The sequence below is a fragment of the Stenella coeruleoalba genome (assembly GCF_951394435.1).
Source record: "Stenella coeruleoalba genome assembly, chromosome: 18".
NCBI classification, from domain to species: Eukaryota; Metazoa; Chordata; class Mammalia; order Artiodactyla; family Delphinidae; genus Stenella; species Stenella coeruleoalba.
Window position 1 is genome coordinate 50,321,116 of NC_137164.1, and position 22,399 is coordinate 50,343,514.

The window sequence follows — 22,399 nt, forward strand, 5'->3', positions numbered from 1 at the left end:
GAAAGCAAACCCCAAGTCTACAGTTGCTCCCAATGTCCACCTTCTCAATTTGGGATGATTCGTTGTCTATTCAGGTATTCCACAGATGCAGGTACATCAGGTTGACTGTGGAGATTTAATCCACTGCTCCTAAGGCTGCTGGGAGAGATTTCCCTTTCTCTTCTTTGCACAGCTCCTGGGGTTCAGCTTTGGATTTGGCCCCGCCTCTGCGTGTAGGTCGCCTGAGGGCATCTGTTCTTCGCTCAGACAGGACAGGGTTAAAGGAGCAGCTGATTCGGGGGCTCTGGCTCACTCAGGCCGGGGGGAGGGAAGGGTACGGAGTGCGGGGCGGGCCTGCAGCGGCAGAGGCCGGCTTGACGTTGCACCAGCGTGAGGCGCGCCATGCGTTCTTCCGGGGGAGTTGTCCCTGGATCCCGGGACTCTGGCAGTGGCGGGCTGCACGGGGTCCCGGGAGGGGAGGTGTGGAGAGTGACCTGTGCTTTCACACAGGCTTCTTGGTAGCGGCAGCAGCAGCCTTGGCGTCTCATGCCTGTCTCTGGGGTCCACGCTGATCACGGCGGCTCGCACCCGTCTCTGGAGCTCCTTTAAGCGGCGCTCTTAATCCCCTCTCCTCGCGCACCAGGAAACAAAGAGGCAAGAAAAGTCTCTTGAGTCTTCAGTAGGTCCAGATTTTTTCCCAGACTCCCTCCCGGCTAGCCGTGGTGCACTAGCCCCCTTCAGGCTGTGTTCACGCTGCCAACCCCAGTCCTCTCCCTGGGATCCGACCTCCGAAGCCCGAGCCTCAGCTCCCAGCCCCCGTCCGCTCCGTCGGGGGAGCAGACAAGCCTCTCAGGCTGGTGAGTGCTGGTCGGCACTGATCCTCTGTGCGGGAATCTCTCCGGTTTACCCTCAGCACCAATGTGGCTGCGCTCTCCTCCGTGGTTCCGAAGCTTCCCGCCCCCTGCCCCCTCGCCCACCCTCCGTGTCCACCAGTGAAGGGGCTTACTAGTGTGTGGAAACCTTTCTCCTTCACAGCTTCCTCTCACTGGTGCAGGTCCCGTCCCTATCCTTTTGTCTCTGTTTTTTCTTTTGCCCTACCCAGGTACGTGGGGAGTTTCTTGTCTTTTGGGAGGTCCGAGGTCTTCTGCCAGCGTTCAGTAGGTGTTCTGTAGGAGTTGTTCCACATGTAGATGTATTTCTGATGTATTTGCGGGGAGGAAGGTGATCTCCACGTGTTACTCCTCCGCCATCTTAAAGGTCCCCCCCGGAATCATTTTTGATTCTTTCATGTCTTGACCCCTTTGTGTAGTATTAGGCACATATGGATTAAATGTCTAAAATGCCCTGCACACCCCCACGACCTCACCCCAGTTCACACCATCATTGGTTCCATCACAGGTTATCAGAATAGGTATCCAGATTGACTTACACTCCTCATCTCTCCCCCCAGTAGACCATTACTACCCATCACTGCCAGAGTTTTCTTTCTACGATTCTGCTGGAAAAATCACTCCACCTGGCTCCCCATTGCCTGTTCAATTATGTATTCAATTATGTATAACCTCATTCAATGCCTTGATAACCTGCCTCCAACCTAACATTCCTTAGCAATTTCTGACTTCACCCTTACATTACATCCTACATGCAGTACCAAATTTAATCACTTTCTTTCTGTAGTTTCCAGAGCCTCTGCCTTTCTTTATACCATTCCATCCACATGGTGGCCTTTTCCAACCTCAAGGCCACCATATCCATCCATCCAAGTCCTACCCATTTTTCAAGATCCAGATCACATACCACCTCCTCTGTGAAGTCTTCCCTGAGTGATCCAGTGAGATGTGACTTCTGCCTCTCTAAGCTATTACAGCTCCATTATTCATATTATATAACAACTAATCATATTTGGTATAGTTTCGTGGTATTTATGTAAATGTCTCATCTTTATTATCTCTTTAATCTCTTAGAGCAGATTTTTTGTCCTACCATCTGTCATCTGCAAAGTCTGACACAATGTTTTGTGCAAAGTAGAAGTGTTTATATAGTAGATAATGGTAAAACAATGATGAGCAGTGAGAAAACCCTGAGTATAAACATTCCATAGTTTAAATCCTGTGCCTACAAAATTTTTCCTTGTTTAATGGAATTTAGCAGTGCTAAGAATGTTATTAAGGATTGCAGTCTCAGTCAAAGAACTGAAGAGAAGAAACAGAAGTGACACTTAGCTCTTTGCTGCAAACTCATGGACAAAGTAGTAGCTCTAGATCCAGACAGAGATAGTCGAAATTATCCTGAATGTTTTCATTTCTTTGTTGTCTAAGTGCCTAGATCTCTAATTTTATTTAATTATTTTTGTTTGAGGTAATATTTTATTTTTAATAGGGATTGGACAGTTTTTTGGACTGGATAGATTTTTGGTGGGTGTTTAAGGGAGAGATAGGTGAGCGATGCTGAAGGGCACTTATGGTTTGGCACAAGTCCAACAAAAACAGTGAGAGCTGCAGTTAGTTTAACTTTCCTGTCCCCTCTCCCTCACCAGGATGCACGAATTCCACAGCCAGATACGTTCTTCATGGGGAGAAGCTGTTGCTTTGACGTGGGCCAGGGGAAATGTCTTTTGCATCGATAGCTGAGAATCGTTACTGTGGACTGTCTAGAGGGATGAGACATAGCTGTATTTATCTTAGTTGCTTTGTAATACTCCTTTGAAAAATGAACTCTTACTCCTATCTGACTAAGAGCATTTAATTTATTGTAAATGCAGTGGTGAAATTTAATATCCAAAGCTTTCATCAATTTAAGGCCATTTTGAAAACTCAACTCCTTTGTTCAGAGTGCAGCCCCCATTTCACTTAATTTCCCACAGAGTGTCTTCTCATGATTTATGTTAATTTTCTCGTGGAAGCCCAAATCCTGATCTCATCATTGTGACTCACCAGTCAGAAAGGTCTAGGGCTAAAATTTACAGGGTTTGCTCTTTCCCTTGGGGACATGGAACAGATTTGTAGCCTCAGTGTTGGAAGGTAGAATTTCAAATAAGAAATGACAATGCAGCATTGTGTCAGGGCACTGGGTAGTGTTTGTCTCACACAAGGATAGAACGTTAATCCATTTTTGGTCAGGGTCAGCAACTTTCACATTTCTATATTTATTCTCAGCCTTCAGTTCTTCCATTGAATATGCAATATTACGTGAAACGATTCATCTCTGTGATGGCTGTTGATTGAATGAGTTTTTCAGATTCCTGAGAGAGCTGTTTCAGTAGTTATTCTGGTTATCTGCTATGCCAGGCATCTTCTAAGCACATTACTGACTCAACGACCATAGCTCTCTAAGGCTGAGCCAAAGTCTTGGTGCCTCTAAATTCAGTTTAAAAAATAAATATAATGAGCATTTTTAAATGAAAAAATTAATATCGACTGGAAACTGTTTACTATAATTGCCAAAATTAAATTGAGAGTTTATGACATGCCAGGTATAATCCTAATCACTTTCTATTCATTAATTTATTGGTTCTTTTTTGAGGTAGGTACAATTAGTATTCTTATTTTACAGATGAAAATAATTGAGGGAGCAAGAGGTTAGGTAACTCACCCAGAGTCACCAACTAATAACTACCTGACTAGAATCCAGGTATCCCTAACTTGGGAACCTGAATGTCTAACTACCAAGTTACTTGGCCTCATGGCCTCCTGGTCAACATCAATGATGACTTGAGAAGAAAGAGGAACATTCAGGAAGTGTGAAAAATATGTGAGGCTAGAGCAGGAAGAAGGGAAAACCAAGACTTGTGAACTGGAAAACTGGGCGGGGAAGGCAAGAGAAATGGGGGTGAAGTGGGTGGATAGAAGGGTTGAGGAGAGGATATATTGTGAGGAGCAAACAGGAATGAAAAACCACTGTGGCTGCCTTCCTTGGGGAGAAGGCTGAGCTCCTGTGGTTCTAAGGAATATTCCAGAATCCAGGGGGTTAGCTTAAACAAGTAGCTTCTGAAGAAGCAGTCAGTAGAGTCTTTACAGTTTTCAAGTATGGAAACAGGAGAGCAAGTGTAGCTGAACTGGAATAAGGGAGAGTAGAGTTCAAGAGAGAAGCCAGACTTACTGATAAATGAGTGTTTTCCAATAGCTGCTTTGTGCAAGTACATTATGCAAAGATAGAATCTATAATTAGTCAACATACCTGTATTTGTTGATTCAAGTAAAACCTGTATTAAGCATCTACTGTGTGAAAAACCCCGTATTAAACACTGAAGAGGATCCAATATAAAATACATTTCAAAATTTTAAGTGGTGTGTGTGTGTGTCTGTGTGTGCGTGTGTGTGTGTGTGTGTGTGTGTGTGTGTGTGTCTATGTACACTAGTATCGGTAGAAGCAAGGACATTAACATGAGACAAGTGTATGATTACTATATTACAAAGTATAGCAACGTAGGTACCGTAAAGGAGATACAAAAATCCAAAACGCTGCAAGGCTTCCAAAAATGTAGGGGACTCTACTCAGTTAAAGGACTGGGAAAGATTTCTTGGCGAAAGGGGTGTTTGAGGAGAGCTTTGAGAGATAGAGAGGATTTTCGTGGATGATAAATGTGGGACATACATTGAACTTCAGAGAACTCAGAAATAGTTGTTTTAAGCTGAATCTGCCCCAGGATTTTACTAATGTAAGATATTGTTTTCTCTCCCCAAAGTGAAGACTTAGATAATCTCAACAAAATGAACAAAAGCTTGAATAGGTAAGATTTTAAAACATCTATTTTTTCGCTTTATTACTGAATTTGCTTTGTTATTTTTCAGTATTTGAGCATGAGGACCCATATACTGGGCTAGTCAAAAGCGTCCTACAAATCTTGAATAAAAAGCTTGCAGAAATCGTTTCATCATTGTTATAAATGGTTATTACAATTTAAAGACACTAATATTGAAGTGTCTTTGATTTTCACACACCAGTGTTTAGTAAGGCAGTTATAAAAATAACCACATTTCTCTTCCTGAATGCTAATATATTAGTATGTAAACAATTTGATTTGGTCACTGAATGCTTGTAGTTGAACCACTACAAAAACCACTCATCTTCTTAGTTAACATTATCTCCTTATTGTGAGTCATTTGTAATTGCATAACTTAAAGATCATATTAATTGAGGTTTGTGTTAGAGGTCTGTGCAATTTTAGTTCTCTCTCTGTTACTTGGCACACTAACATACAAAACGGGCAGGGACCAAAGTGATGAAGAAACAAAGCAAATGTCCGTTTTCTTATCTATAAAGAGAGGAGGCATTAGATTAAGAATCAGACTTCATGGCCTACTGGGACCAGGCAGGGATAGATGAGTGAAGGGAGCTGGCTCTGTATTGTAGAGGGAGCGCCCTGACCGGGAGAGCCCAGCTGTTTCTCAGCTCCAGCTGATGTTGCCACATGAGAATTTGAGCCTAAAATTGCAGGACACTTTCAGGAGATCCTGAAACTCCAGGTGTCTACATGTAATGGCCAGCTTTGTAAATATTGGTCCACATAAAAAACAAAAACACTCCATGAACCCAAACAACACATCCATGAGCCTATTACAGCTTGTAGATCCCCAGTCTGTATCTTTTCTTTTCTTTAAGGTCCACTGCAATTTAAATTTTGAGTCTAGGAAGATACCTGTTTGGAATAAAGTGATTTCAAGAATTGTAGCTCATCTTTCCTAACCAGCTATTTTTCCTGTCTTAGGTATAAACTTATCTATGTTTTTATGAGTTAAGTATCCATTATTAGCACTGATGAGACTCTTTGTTCAATACATTTAAAGAAATAAGGGTATTGATGGTCTCTTTAGAGCAAATCTTAAGGCAGAGCCAACAGAGAAAATGTAAGTGTGTCTGTCTCTAACCTGAAAATATTATCTCCCAGATTGCTTGTTTTATTCTTTCAGACATTATTAGCTGGAAGGGAGTTATGTCCTCTGGCATAAAAATGTCCTAGCAGATGGGGCAGTGCACTCAGTATTGTAAATTTAGTTCAGACATGATTGCCCAGAAGGATTTCTGCTGCTCTATTCAGTAAGAGTAAATGAGCAATTCATGAAAAATTTTTACTGTATCTGACCTTTCAAGATACCACACAATTTTATTTCAATATGCAGTCTTTTATTTGAATTTCTTTGTGTTTTATAGACCCAAAAGCCTTGAAAATCTCATTGTTGTGAATACCCAGACAGACAAAGATGGCAAAGGGTAAGATTTGATTGAGACTCATACAGGCTTCTTTGATTGAGTCCTAAACTGTATGCCATTTCCTGGGGAGACCCCCTGCTCAAGACAAAAGTCAGACAGGCTGGTGGAAGAGGCACTTTATCAGGGTCAGGAGATGGGTCGGTGTCTTGGTGCTGGCTCTGCCACCAACATCAATCTGGGTGACCCTGGACAAGTAGCTTAACCTCTGGAGACCTCTGTTTCCTCAGACCATAAAATGAAGGGTATGATCTAGATGGTCTCTAAGTTCCCTTTTACATCTAAAAGTGAAAGAAATCAAACTGACTGTTACAAGTAGTGAACAGTAGGCTGGTTTATGAACTAAATATGTTCACTATAGGACATATTGATACTGGGAGCATAGCCCCTCACCACTGAAGTCTTTCTAAGGGACTGAGGCATTTTTCAGTTGGAATCTTGATTGAGTCACTTCATATGTATATCACTCAGATATACTTGTAAACATCTCAAGGTCAAAAGCCATGCTTTTATTTATTTTGTATCATAAAAAAGATTAATTAATGATCAGTAACCATTAATTTAAAGAGCATTTAAAGAGGTTAACTTATAGTTTTAGACTGACACTGATATACTAGAAAATGAATTACTACTGACATTATTTTTCATGCTGAAAGAAATCAAACTTTTGACAGTTTCATTAAAGAAAATCCCAGAACAATCAAGAATGACAAAGGATAAAGATTTCTGAGGTCTCTACTGCTTTTTCTCCAGATTGGCTGTTTATCTTGTATTCAGTGTGTCATTAGATTTGCCTTTTCCTACCATGATGATTATTTCTATTGTCCTGGTTATCTTTAAAAACCATTGATCTGTGCCAAGCTGTGCACAGATGGGTATTCTAGCATTCCAAGTCAAACTCTGCAGTATGCCTTCTTAACCCTCTCTGATGTAGAACACAACAAAGTCTATATAACGAAAAGTGGGGGCAATCACAAACTCCATTCAGACACTGAACACTTATTACCAACATATTACTGTAATGTGAATGTGCAAACATTATTACAGGTGATTTTTTTTTTCCAAATGGGGAACAGATGAAGTGGAAAGCAGTCAGTTCTCTGTAAGTGGCTGTATGAGTTTTACAGGAAAAGATGAGATTTCAGGTTTTTTAAGAAATGAACTTTGGAAAATGAAATTAAACATCCTCTAGAAGGAATAAATAGCAGAATAGCTGGGGCAGAGGAACAGATAAGTGACCTGGAAGATAAAATAGTGGAAATAACTACCACAGAGCAGAATAAAGAAAAAAGAATGAAAAGAATTGAGGACAGTCTCAGAGACCTCTGGGACAGCATTAAACACACCAACATTCAAATTATAGGGATCCCAGAAGAAGAAAAGAAGAGAGGGACTAAGAAAATATCTAAAGACATTATAGTTGAAAACTTCCCTAATATGGGAAAGGAAATAGTCAATCAAATCCAGGAAGCACAGAGAGTCTCATACAGGATAAATCCAAAGAGAAACATGCCAACACACATATTAATCAAACTATTAAAAATTAAATACAAAGAAAAAATATTAAAAGCAGCAAGTGAAAAACAACAAATAACATACAAGGGAATCCCCATAAGGTTAACAGCTGATCTTTCAGCAGAAACACTGCAAGCCAGAAGGGATTGGCAGGACATATTTAAAGTGATGAAAGGGAAAAACCTACAACCAAGATTACTCTACCGATCAAGGATCTCATTCAGATTCAATGGAGAAATTAAAACCTTCACAGACAAGCAAAAGCTAAGAGAATTCACACCACCAAACCAGCTTTACAACAAATACTAAAGGAACTTCTCTAGGCAGGAAACACAAGAGAAGGAAAACACCTAAAATAACAAACCCAAAACAATTAAGAAAATGGTAATAGGAGCATACATATTGATAATTACCTAAAATGTAAATGGTTTAAATGCTCCAACCAAAAGACATAGACTGGCTGAATGGATACAAAAACAAGACCCGTATATATGCTGTCTACAAGAGACCCACTTCAGACCTAGGGACGCATACAGACTAAAGAGGGGATGAAAATGATACTCCGTGCAAACGGAAATCAAAAGAAAGCTGGAGTAGCAATTCTTATAGCAGGCAAAATAGACTTTAAAATAAAGACTATTACAAAAGACAAAGAAGGACACTACATAATGATCAAGGGATCAATTCAAGAAGAAGATATAACAATTGTAAATATCTATGCACCCAACATAGGAGCACCTCAATACATAAGGCAAACGCTAACAACCATAAAAGAGGAAATCAACAGTAACACAATCATAGTAGGGGACTTAACACCCCACTTTCACCAATGGACAGATCATCCAAAATGAAAATAAATAAGGAAACACAAGCTTTAAATGATACATTAAACAAGATGGACTTAATTGATATTTATAGGACATTCCATCCAAAAACAACTGAATACACTTTCTTCTCAAGTGCTCATGGAACACTCTCCAGGATAGATCAAGCCTTGGTAAATTTAAAAAAACTGAAATCGTATCAAGTATCATTTCTGACAACAATGCTGTGAGACTAGATATCAATTACAGGAAAAAAACTGTAAAAAAATACAAACACATGGAGGCTAAACAATACACCACTTAATAACCAAGAGATTACTGAAGAAATCAAAGAGGAAATCCAAAAATACCTAGAAACAAATGGCAATGAGAAAACGATGACCCAAAACCTATGGTATGCAGCAAAAGCAGTTCTATGAGGGAAGTTTATAGCAATACAATCCTACCTCAAAAAACAAGAAACATCTCAAATAAAAAACCTAACCTTACACCTAAAGCAATTAGAGAAAGAAGAACAAAAGAAAACCCAAAGTTAGCAGAAGGAAGGAAATCATAAAGATCAGATGAGAAATAAATAAAAAAGAAATGAAGGAAACAATAACAAAGATCAATAAAACTAAAAGCTGGTTCTTTGAGAAGATAAACAAAATTGATAAACCATTAGCCAGACTCATCAACAAAAAAAGGGAGAAGACTCAAATCAACAGAATTAGAAATGAAAAAGAAAAAGTAACAACTGACACTGCAGAAATACAAAGGAACATGATAGATTACTACAAGCAACTATATGCCATAAAATGGACAACCTGGAAGAAATCAACAAATTCTTAGAAAAGCACAACCTTCCAAGACCGAACCAGGAAGAAATAAAATATAAACAGACCAATCACAGCTCTGAAATTGAGACTGTGATTAAAAATCTTCCAACAAAAAAAAGAAAACTACAGGCCAATATCACTGATGAGCATAGATGCAAAAATCCTCAACAAAATACTAGCAAACAGAATCCAACAGCACATTAAAAGGATCATACACCATGATCAAGTGGGGTTTATTCCAGGAATGCAAGAATTCTTCAACATACGGAAATCAATAAATGTGATATGCCATATTAACAAATTGAAGGAGAAAAGATGATCATCTATGATCATCTCAATAGATGCAGAGAAAGCTTTTGACAAAATTCAACACCCATTTATGATAAAAACCCTACAGAAAGTAGGCATAGAGGGAACTTACCTCAACATAATAAAGGCCATATATGACAAACCCACAGCCAACATTGTTCTCAATGGTAAAAAAATGAAACCATTTCCACTAAGATCAGGAATAAGACAAGGTTGCCCACTCTCACCACTCTTATTCAACATAGTTTTGGAAGTTTTAGCCATAACAATCAGAGAAGAAAAAATAATAAAAAGGAATCCAAATCAGGAAAGAAGAAGTAAAACTGTCACTGTTTGCAGATGACATGATACTTTAGATAGAGAATTGTAAAGATGCTGCCAGAAAAACTACTAGAGCTAATCAATGAATTTGGTAAAGTAGCAGGATACAAACTTAATGCACAGAAATCTCTTTCATTCCTATACACTAATGATGAAAAATCTGAAGGAGAAATTAAGGAAACACTCCCATTTACCACTGCAACAAAAAAGAATAAAATACCTAGGAATAAACCTACCTAAGGAGACAAAAGACCTGTATGTAGAAAACTATAAGACTCTGATGAAAGAAATTAAAGATGATACAAACAGATAGAGAGATATACCATGTTCTTGGATTGGAAGAATCAACATTGTGAAAATGACTATACTACCCAAAGCAATCTACAGATTCAGTGCAATCCCTATCAAACTACCAATGGCAGTTTTCACAGAACTAGAACAAAATATTTCACAATGTGTATGGAAACTCAAAAGACTCCGAATAGCCAAAGCAATCTTGAGAAAGAAAAATAGAGCTGGAGGAATCAGGCTCCCTGACTTCAGACTATAATGCAAAGGTACAGTAATGAAGACAGTATAGTACTGACACAAAAACAGAAATATAGATCAATGGAACAGGATAGAAGGCCCAGAGATAAACCCACGCACATATGGTCACCTTATCTTTGATAAAGGAAGCAAGAGTATGCAATGGAGAAAAGGCAGCCTCTTCAATAAGTGGTGCAGGGAAAACTGGACAGCTACATGTAAAAGAATGAAATTAGAACACACCGTACACAAAAATAAACTCAAATTGGATTAAAAATCTAAATTTAAGGCCAGACACTATCAAAATCTCAGAGGAAAACACAGGCAGAACACTCTATGACGTAAACCACAGCAAGATCCTTTTTGACCCACCTCCTAGAGAAATGGAAATAAAAACAAAAATAAACAAATGGGACTTAATGAAACTTAAAAGCTTTTGCAAAGCAAAGGAAACTATAAACAAGATGAAAAGACAGCCCTCAGAATGGGAGAAAATATTTGCTAATGAAGCAACGGACAAAGGATTAATCTCCAAAATATACAAGTAGCTCATGCAGCTCAGTATCTAAAAAACAAACAACCCACTCCATAAATGGGCAGAAGACCTAAACAGACATTTCTCCAAAGAAGATATACAGATTGCCAACAAACTCATGAAAGGATGCTCAACATCACTAATCATTAGAGAAATGCAAATCAAAACTATAATGAGGTATCACCTCACACCAGTCAGAATGGGCATCATCACAAAATCTACAAACAATAAATGCTGGAGAGGGTGTGGAGAAAAGGGAGCCCTCGTGCACTGTTGGTGAGAATGTAAATTGATACAGCCATTATGGAGAACAGTATGGACATTCCTTAAAAAACTAAAAATAGAACTACCATACGACCCAGCAATCCCACTACTGGGCATATATCTTGAGAAAACCATAATTGAAAAAGAGACATGTACTATACAATATTAATTGCAGCTCTATTTACAATAGCCAGGACATGGAAACAACCTAAGTGTTCATTGACAGATGAATGGATAAAGAAGATGTGGCACATATATACAATGGCATATTACTCGGCCATAAAAAGAAACGAAATTGAGTTATTTGTAATGAGGTGGATGGACCTAGAGACTGTCATACTGAGTGAAGTAAGTCAGAAAGAGAAAAATAAATATCGTATGCTAACATATATAAATGGAATCTAAAAAGAAAACAAAAAAATTATTCTGAAGAACCTAGGGACAGGACAGGAATAAAAACGGAGACGTAGAGAATGGACTTGAGGACACGGGGAGGGGGAAGGGTAAGGTGGGATGAAGTGAGAGAGTGGCATGGATTTATATATACTAACAAATGTAAAATAGATAGCTAGTGGGAAGCAGATGCATAGTACAGGGAGATTAGCTCTGTGCTTTGTGACCACCTAGAGGGGTGGGATAGGGAGGGTGGGAGGGAGACGCCAGAGGGAGGAGATATGGGGAAATATGTATATGTATAGGATTCACTTTGTTATAAAGCAGAAACTAACACACCATTGTAAAGCAGTTATACTCCAATAAAGATGTTAAAAATAATATTAATTAATTAATTAAAAGATAAATAAATAACTGAAGTTTGGAAAGTTCCATACAAGTGGTGGAAATTAGGAAAAGTGGGATGAACAACGCAAGTCAATCGTGTGGGCTAGGAAGGAGGAGAAAAGAGAAGGGGTTTGTAAGCTGGTATAACTTGATAGCAGCTGGGCTTTGATGCAGAAAAGATGGGTCTGTTTGGTGTGGTAGGGAGAGCCCACAGTTTCTTTTCCTTCTTCCCTGCCTGTCTCCCTTCCTTCTTCCTTACGCAGAAGGAACCTCAAATGTCAGCAGTCTTATCACAGTGAAAGACAGAGACAGATGAAAATGGCATTGAACCAGGGGATTTAGAGAGATTAGCTTTCATATTCCCTAATTGTTTTAAGCTATTGGGCGTGTGAAAGTTTTATTGGTTGTGGTCAAGTCACATAAAGTACTGGTGTCATCAAAGAGTTATTTCTACCTTTCCCAGGTTACTTTTTATTTAAAATGATTTGTCTAAATCTTCAGAATGTTTAGATTTAAAATGTTGATCATCTGATTTCCACCCTTGATGTGAATGATTTTCATGTTCAAGGAAGACAATATCTCAACACATGTATTAAAGTTAGTTTCTCACCAACCCACCCTCAAAGGACAAAGAAAGCAAAAGCTGAGATGTGGGGGGGAACGTCTACATTTAAATTGATTTAATTAAATTGATTTAATCATAACCGAGTAATGGTTGGGTCCTCACTGTAGGATAGTTAGCATATCAGCATTTGGCATGAGAAGAGCCACTTGAATTAAATATTTCTAAAGACTTCTGATGTTTCAGGTACTGATAATGTCTTACTGCTGTTGTGAAAAATCTACTGTTGAATCTCTCTTTCTCTCTCTGTTGCTGTGCTCTCCCTGCCCCCTCAAATGTTATAAAGAAACCAAGGCCTTGGAAGTCTTATTAAAGTTAATCAAAGGACTGACAAAAACAAGAAAGTAACTTAACTATATTATTGATAGGTAACTTTCATAACAAAAATGAATTTAATACCAGTATAATAATCTCCAAAAGCTTGAATTAATCATCAATAATATGGAATGTGTATATAAAAAATACTGTGGGAATACTTTGAAACTGATCTAATTTTTTTTTAAGAGGTGAAGACCTTGATAATGTTATCAAAGTGAATCCCAAAGAAAGTGAAAACACCACTGGGTAAGACTGATTAGTATCTTTAAATCTGATTTCTGTAAGTGACAATAAGATAAAATGATTTGGCATTTTAACTTTAGAAATGTGTTTTACTGGCATGGAATCGGATAATAATGATAGGCCACATGACCTTTCCTCCTTGCTCCCAATAAAATTGCTTATTTTTAAAGAATTGCTCCAATGTTTAATAGTAAGTTGCCTTTTCTCCCAGATTTTGATTTGGTTTTAGGGGTGAGTTACTGAATTGAATTTCTTTGGATCTAAAGAAAGCACAGTCTTGACAATATTTTAAAAGTGGATCTCCAAAACAATGATAGCCAAGAGTGAGTGTTGACTAAAACTACTGAAAATCAACTTCTTTGAGCATGGTGGTCTCAGAAGGCAGCCCAGGGGAGGGGCTGGGCAGATACACACACTGGGAGGAAGAACATCCCACCACTTCTCTTCTTCAGGACTATGTTGACAAGGCAGCAGTACTTAATCACGATACCTCTGCCATCCTCCACTGCCCACTTTGGGTTCGAGCTATGCCCCTTTTGGTATTACTCAGTTCATTTTAATGGAGGTGACATGTGTCTCCCCAAGAAGTGTCATTAATTTTCCTACCATGTAAGGTATTTTTTCTTGCTCTTATAATTCACCATAATCTAATTATATTTTAAAAGGGGGAATGGTTGCGTTTATATGAAGACATATATTTTTTAAATTATTTTTCATATTGTTAAACTATTATCATCTTTTACATTATTCTTATTATTTAAAAACAGAATAGGCAATTATATCTGATTTGTTAGATGGAAATTTACATTCTATCTGGATCCAGTATAGAACTTTATCTAACTCAGCATTACTTCAGTGTCACCCATCTGGGGTGTTCTAACAAGATGTATCTGAGGGCAAAGCTGATTTTGTTAAATAACAAGTTTCACGTACACTTATGCATTTTGAGAATGAAACAAAAACATCATATGTTTCTTGTTGGTAAATTAGGAAACTTAAATGGTCTTCAGCTCAAGAAGTAAGAGAAGAATTTTCATTTGCATTTAGAGCTTTAAAAATTACATTGATAGAGAACGTGTATACTTACCACTTCTTAATTTTGCCAATCATTGTTCACTTGATCAGTGTTTTATTTTAATGACATTCATTAAAACTCATTTCCTTATTCAAAGGAAAGAAGACCTCAATGGGCTTATTAAAGAGAATCCTGAAACAAATAAAAATATCAAGGGGTAAGTAATTTAAAGCTTTTCATTTCTCCTTTGGCATTTATAAACACATTGGAATTCTGAGTGCTTGCATTCAGGAGAGCAAATTGAAATTCAAACCGAACTGAACTCTTTTTTTCCACATACGTCATATTAAGCAATTCTATATGAGTGATACACAGAGTGACCTCTTGCGTTTTATTCTCAGGTGACATTTGCTATAAGGTAGATTTTGAGAAATTAAATGAGAATTTGACTACCCTCCTCTACTATTTATTTCTTTGTGTGTAAGTGTATGTGTGTGTGTGTGTGTGTGTGTGTGTGTGTGTGAGTCTGTATGTGTATGTGCATGTGTAAATAGTGTGTTACGTATAAATGTGTGTATATATTAGTGTATATGTATAAGTGTGTTGGTATAAGTGTATGTGTGTGTATTAATCAGGGTTCTCCAGAGAAACAGAACAATAGAATAGAGAGAGAGAGAGAGAGAGAGAGAGAGAGAGATTTATTATAAGGAATTGGCACATGCCCTTCTGGAGGCTGAGAAGTCTCAAGACCCATCGTTGGCAAGCTGGAGACCCAAGAGAGACAATAGTAGTTCCAGTTCAAGTTTGAAGGCCTGAGGACCAAGAGAGCCCATGGTTAAGTTCCAGTCCAAGGGCAAGAGAACAAGGTCTTAGGTCAAGCAGTCAAGCAGGCAAAGTCTCTTCTTAACTCAGCATTTGGTTCTATTCAGTCTTTCAGCTGCTTGGCTATGGCCCACCCATGTTAAGGACGGCCATCTGCTTTACTCAGTCTACAGATTCGCATGTTAATCTCATCCCAAAACACTCACAGACACACCTGGAATAATATTTGACCAAATATCTGGGCACTCTGTGGCCCAGTCAAACTGACACATGAAATTAACCATCACAATGCATATATATATATATATATAATATATATATAAACGTATGTGTGTATGTATAAGTAGTGTGTGTGTATGTTTGCATAAATAGCATATATAAACAAGTCTATGTTTGTGGGAGTGTAAGTAGTGTGTGGATGTGTTTATGTACAAACTGTGTGTGTACATGTGTACTGTGTTTGTGTGTAGTGTGGGTATGTGTATATAGTGCAGTGTATGTTTAAAGATGAAGAGCTTAACAAAGTGTACCTTGTAAACGAATTACCCTACCCATGAATTGTCAAGTAAATCTGGAAAGCTTATGTCCTCTTGCTTCTTTTTTTATTTTTTAAAAAACAGATGGAACATATCTGAAACTGAGCTTGTTGATGTGTTGCTGAAAAGTATACCAAATAATTCCATGTGGTTTCTTTTGAACTCCTTTCCATTCCATTCACTCAGTACGTGTTATTATGCATTGATTCTAAAATGTGTCACTGATGCCTGCAGGCCCTGTCAGCAGAGCCTGGCTGGCTGAAAGCTGGTGTGTGCTGTCAGGCCGTCCTGTTCTCAGCAGCAGTGTGGTTGCAGGCCCAGTGACCCTATGAGTTGCAGACGTGTACAGTTTTGCAACCGACAGACTGAGAAGAGAGCACTGACTTCCTTGGTTACCTGGGTATTTCAGGGAGGTAACTTGAGGTTGGGAGCAGGGAATCTAAAAGACCCGGGTTCAAATTCTGGCTCTGTCACTTGCTAGCTGTGTCCCCATGCTTCAGTTTACTCATCTACAAAATAGGGATCATAATACTGTCATGCCTGGCACATAGTAGATACAAATAGTTTTAGCAATGATAAAGATTCACGTGAATTGTGTTTTCTTAATAATTTAGATTCTGTTCAAATATTTAACTTACTTTGACTGTCCAAGAAAAATTCATGTTTTTCCTTTCTAATTTTTATTAAAAAGAGTATTTCAAATCATCACCTATTGTTTTTCATAGGTTGGGGTGTGCGTGTGTGTGCCTATGTGTACACATGTGTAGACACACGTGCAAATGTGTGCATTCATGTGTGTATGCTTGTGTGTGCATTCATGCGTGTATGCCTACATATGTGAGTGCATACGGGTGTGTGTCTGTGCAAACAAGTGAAAATGTGTGTTTGATTGTGTACATGTGTACACATGCTTGTGTGTGCCTAAATATATGTGTGAGTATATATGTGTGCTTTTGTGTGTATATGACTACCTATGTTCATGGTTGTGTATGTGTGTGCTTCCTGGGACCTTTTAGGGACAGTAGTCATCTTTTTTTTTTTTTCCTTTACCAAGTATAATTAAATTCTGTAGATCTCTTAAAAGTAAAATAAGATCGTCTCCCTCCCTTATAAAAAACTTTCAATGTTCTCTTATTTCAGGTAGAATAAAGTTCTGAACTTTAGCGATGGCCTTTCACGTGTTCAGTAAAGTCCAGCCAAACTGATCTTTTTTCTATTCCAGGCTCACTTCTGCCTTAACACTTCTGTGTATGCTATTCCCACTTTGGGAAGCTCTATTCCCATATTGTCACGTTCTCAAAGAGATCGTTTCTGACCATTGAATATAATTAAGTCACCACCCCCTCCTTCAACCCCAGCATTGCAGGCACCAGGCACTCTTTTTTAAATTCTTCATAGCATATATTATTATCTGGAAATGTGGCATTCATTTACACATTTGATTGCATATTGCCTGCCACTCATCAAGTTAGAATGGAAGCTTCTTCAGGGCTAAGCCTGTCTGTATTGTTCACAGCTATCCCATAACTTGGGGCCCATAGTAGGCTTTCCATAACTATTTGTGGATAGAAAGAATGCATAAATATTGAAGACATATACACTATGAGGCATTGCTTCCCACAGTTGAGCTCAAAATATTATTTTACATTACTACATTAAATAGCACACTCTTCTTTATTGACTATATGAACTTTAAAATTTAGGAAACCTTATACTGATATGTGCCCTATTTAATATATTTAAAGAGATCAAGGTCTTGACAACACAACCAATACAAATATTACAAGGGAGGAGTTGCAGTGCTTAATGTTATGGAGTTTCTTTTTGAGTACTCAAATCTAGAAGCAGAATCCTGGGAATTTTTTTTCTCAGTCACTAGCATTCAAATTCCACATATTTCATTCAGGCAACAAGGGGTTAAAAAAATCAGCAAAGGGTATTGGTGTAGAATGGTTGTCTCTTTCAGGGTTAATAATTTCATTATTTGCATGAAAAAGGATCAAATTTTTTATTGCTGCTTTTAGCAGGGATGTACACATTCTCAGACATCTGCATACAAGTAAAAACTTGAGTCAACGTCTAGCTGCTTCCAAATATCTATACCTTTGATGTTGCACTGATGCAACCTCAGAGATTTCATGATCAATCTTAGCAGGGCCACAGGGCATGGGGATCCAGAGTGTAAAAGTGCCTTCTGTGGACGTTCTTTACCCATGTGGTATCCTCTGTAGATCAGAGGCACTTTGGCTGGCACTGTGAATGTGGAAAACACATGTAGAAGCAATAGGAAAAGCAAAATTCCATTAAAATCAGAAGCAGATATACTAAAGGGTAATCATAAATTACTGACGTGTTTTCACTGACTACACGGAGTTTTATATTATAGTAAATATAGCTTACATTTCAGAACTTTATAGATTTTAATCTTCCTATTATTTGTTGCCAACACAACTAGTCAAAATTTGTAGTTTTAACACACAGTTATAAGTACCAGCAGCAGATACCAGGTTTGTATATCGTGGACTTTAACAAATTGGTATACTTATCTAAATCCAGTGTTTAAATAGAAAATCTGCTAATGAATGTCAATTTTACAAAACTTCTCCAAAGTTCAGAAGTTCCACAGCATGTTGGAAGTTGATAGGTAGAGTTGTGTCTTGTGGAATGTTCCATGAAATGTGTATACAGACTATTACAAAATATGTTTAGTGCACCTGGAAAAGGCTAAGAGCATAGCATTCAATGAATCAAAATAGAGTCCTAGTTCAGTATTTGCTAGTGGCCCTAATGGCTCCAAGATTAAAATATTGTCTCACTGAGTCTCAATGTGTTTCAGAGATATATAAATCCCTACATACTTCTGTGTACCTTTAACAATCTTCAGCTCTTTGGCATGATCTCAGTGAGTGTTTATACTGTTCCTGAGTTTTAATGAATAGTTTTATCATCTTGGTTCTAGTCTATCATTAACCTCATCACGTTTCTATGCTTTAAAGGGGCCAGAGCCTTGACAATCTCATCAAAGTGACCCCTGAAGTGAACAGAAGTAACCCAGGGTGAGGATTATATCATATCTTTCTTCCTTCCCATCAATTTGTGCATCAAATTCTGCATCAATTTGTGGCTCTCATTAGAGAAGCTATGCTGAAAAATCTGTGGAGTCAGAAAGTCTGAGTTCCATTACTTACTGGCTGGGTGCCTTGGAGCAAGTCCCTCGAACACTGAGCTGAGGCTTCTTTAGTTATAAAATGAGGATCATAATGTCTGTTCCACCTTTGTCATTTGATTATTAAGGATCAAGTGCAATAATGGATATAAAATCCCTTTAACGCAAGAAGGCACTACAAATGGAAATTATTAACAAAATATAGTTTAATTATAGCTATAGGATTATGTAGAATACTGAAAGGGGCTGGCCAGGTGAGAGTTTTTGGCAAATAGTTCCAGAATTGATCTTTTTAACTCAATCTTGCCCTAATTTTATCGTTTTATTTTGACTGTAAATGGGAAACTGAGCTAGTATACCAATGATTTGTATGGAGGTCAAAATTTTTACTCTTTTTTTTTTTTTTTTTTTTTTTTGCGCTACGCGGGCCTCTCACTGTTGTGGCCTCTCCCGTTGCGGAGCACAGGCTCCGGACGCACAGGCCCAGCGGCCATGGCTCACGGGCCCAGCCGCTCCACGGTATGTGGGATCCTCCCGGACCGGGGCACAAACCCATGTCCCCTGCATCGGCAGGCGGACTCTCAACCACTGCGCCACCAGGGAAGCCCAAAAATGTTTACTCTTTTAAATGAAGGGCATAGACTGGCATTGATTTCTCTCAAAACCTAATCGCAAAATTCATCTTGAGTACATATATCCTTCAAAGTACTTAGTTGACTTAATTCCATTTTTACTTATTATGTTTTTGTTTGCTTTTTTGTTTAAAGTTCCAAAGACCTCAGTAACCTCATCAAAGTGAACCCAAGAACAGGAAAAAGTGTGCAAGGGCAAGATTGAATACACACCTCTTTTTTTGTTTCACATTAACCAATGCTTAAAAACGTTATTAAATCATCATTTCAGCAGACTGACACTGCTATAGTATCAATGTATCAATGGTAGTTCAAGAAAAACCATGGAACCCCCATGACCTTTTTTGGGTTTTGTTTGTTTGTTTGTTTGTTTTGCGGTACGCGGGCCTCTCACTGTTGTGGCCTCTCGCGTTGCGGAGCACAGGCTCCGGACGCGCAGGTTCAGCGGCCACGGCTCACGGGCCCAGCCACTCCGTGGCATGTGGGATCCTCCCGGACCGGGGCACGAACCCGTGTCCCCTGCATCGGCAGGCGGACTCTCAACCACTGCGCCACCAGGGAAGCCCTGCTTATTAATTTTTTAACACTATTTCATTGGACTGATGTGAGGATTAAATCATATAAATCACGTAAATCACTTAGAACACTGCCTGGCACATCATGAATTTTCTGAAGCCATTAATTATTGTTTATTATTTCTATGCAGTTATAGTTAGGTCCAAATATATATTTTCAGAGTCAACACTGAAAAACTCCAACCCCTTGAGATGATCTCTATTTTAATAAACATTTTATAGTAAAATATTTCTATAATAAAAATGTTTCTCCATTTTAATAAATATTTGAAACCACTTGATGTAAGTTGACCATTTCTCTGATCATTTCTTCCATGTTTTAAAGGGGCCAAAGTCTTGACAATCTCATCAAAGTGGCTCCAGAAATAAACAGAACTAACCAAGGGTGAGGTTTATGGAACTTCTTTCTCCATTTTCTTCTATTCAACCTCGAAAATATGATAAAACTCATTGTCCCATCACAGAGACAGCCAATAATGGGACCCAAAATCAATACCTCTATGTCAGAAACCTAGTCTTCAAGTCCTTATTCAGGGCTCCCTGGTTGTGGATATTTGTGGAGGAATTCCTTAAAATATGGGAATAATCTCTTATCAGTGTGGGATTTGTGTTCCATGTTTGGGATTTCCTCAAAATGAATCGAGTTTCCTCCTGGGATGAAGTATCTTCCCCATACAATTTCTTAGACATAAGCAGCCTAAGAGAAGGTCTTCATGTGAAGAAAATTCTCCTTCCTTTATCCTTCATCATTTTTTGCCTCTTCTCTTATGTTTACACTCAAACAATTCCTAAAGTTGGGAGGTTATTTTTTAAAATTATACTTAGTTTATTGAAATAATAAAGAATACAAAGAATGACATTTGTCTTTTATAGAGAGAATTTTCTTTAAGGTACATCATGTTGAGTAAACAGAGATGTAAAAAAAATCACGAATCTATAAATATATATTGTTATGCTAGTTTGAATGCGAGTTAAATATAAAAGATACCAAGGTATATATTTCCTTTCTGACAGATATTCTATCTTACTTGGTGTATACGAATTCTATTTTTACAGTAGGTAGATATCATATAAAGTTTATTAGACTAGATCAGGAGTCAGAAACTTTTGCTTAAAGAGCTAGGTAGTAAATATTTCAGGTTTGGGGGACCAAAACAGTCTCTATTTTAACTAGTCAACTAGCAACCATTGATAATACATTGTAAAGGAATGGGCATGGCTGTGTTCCAATAAAACTTTACTTATATAACAAGACTACAGGCTGAATTTAGCCTGAGGACCATAGTTTGCTAACTCCTGGACTAAACAGTATTTCATGTGGGTGAGTGAAGAGGATCAACTCTGAATGTACTTGGAACAGCTTCTGAAACAAAGCCTCCCTTGCATATCTTGTTTTATTCACTTTATGGTTGGACCAAAGATTTTATCATTCTTTTATCTGATTATTTAGTGCTAAATTGTCCTTAGATTTTGTTCACTAAATAAGAACATAACGCATTGCCACTGTCTGAGGGTCAGGTACTGAATCCAGAGACCATGTAATACTTCATGTTACAGATAAAAGAGTCAATGAAAGACAGCTATCCCTTGTCCCTCTTCCAAGATGACTTAGTTTGTAAAGTGAAGATGGCCTTAATGATATGGCCTTTCCCGTGCAGTGTGTGAGCCTCGTTTCAGTCCCCACCCTCTGCCATGTATTGCATTAGGTCATGTGTCCATCTCTTCTACTTGGTAGTGAAATTTTTGAGTTCAGAGAATACTTATTAGCTGTATAATCTTGGACACATAGTTTAAACTCCTTTAAGCCTCAGCTTCTTTATCTGTAAAGTGGGGATTGTAAGAATTACCTTCTTCATGAATTACCAGAAAAATTATATGCTAGCAAGCTTATGAAGCACTTATTCCTCAAGTACTTATTAGATATTATCTATTGGTATTATTATTACTGTTACTGTTTTTCTTCATTGTTGGATCCTCATTGCACCACTCAATGCTTAGTTCAAAGAAGATACCAAAGAAATTATCTGGTAGGTTGGATTTTATGAAATTGTGACATTCAATAATTTTTGATCCACAAGAGGACAATTTCATATAGTTCAATATAATAGAATGCAATAATTTACATGGAAGGATTTGTACATGATAAAATTAGTTTATAGGTTAATCCTAAAGATTAGTTCAGGGATATAAGCCTTTCCAGCCTTTTTTCTTTTCAGGTTGTATAACAAATTGTCCAATAATAAGGTATATCAAATTAGGCATCTTGTTCAGGCCTTCTGGTGTTCGAGTTGGTATGAAGGCCCAGTACGATAACAGAAATGTCTCTTTAGAGCTATAATTGACTATTTGTTTAGAATAAAAGCAAGTTATATAATCTGAAGTCTTCCTTG

General features: G+C 38.0%; 1 protein-coding gene across 16 annotated transcripts in view; it reads left to right on the plus strand.

Moving 5' to 3' along the window:
- SCEL (sciellin) overlaps positions 1-22,399 on the plus strand; it is a 334,162-nt gene that overhangs the window by 271,232 nt on the left and 40,531 nt on the right. For 14 of the 16 annotated variants that reach the window (XM_079903383.1, XM_079903386.1, XM_079903385.1 and 11 more), the window contains 6 exons: positions 4,664-4,708; positions 6,130-6,189; positions 13,207-13,266; positions 14,436-14,495; positions 18,633-18,692; positions 20,335-20,394. In XM_079903383.1, coding sequence (XP_079759509.1) covers positions 4,664-4,708; positions 6,130-6,189; positions 13,207-13,266; positions 14,436-14,495; positions 18,633-18,692; positions 20,335-20,394 — 345 coding nt within the window. The remainder of the gene's footprint in view (positions 1-4,663; positions 4,709-6,129; positions 6,190-13,206; positions 13,267-14,435; positions 14,496-18,632; positions 18,693-20,334; positions 20,395-22,399) is intronic. The other 2 variants (XM_079903388.1, XM_079903389.1) reach the window with 1 other exon arrangement.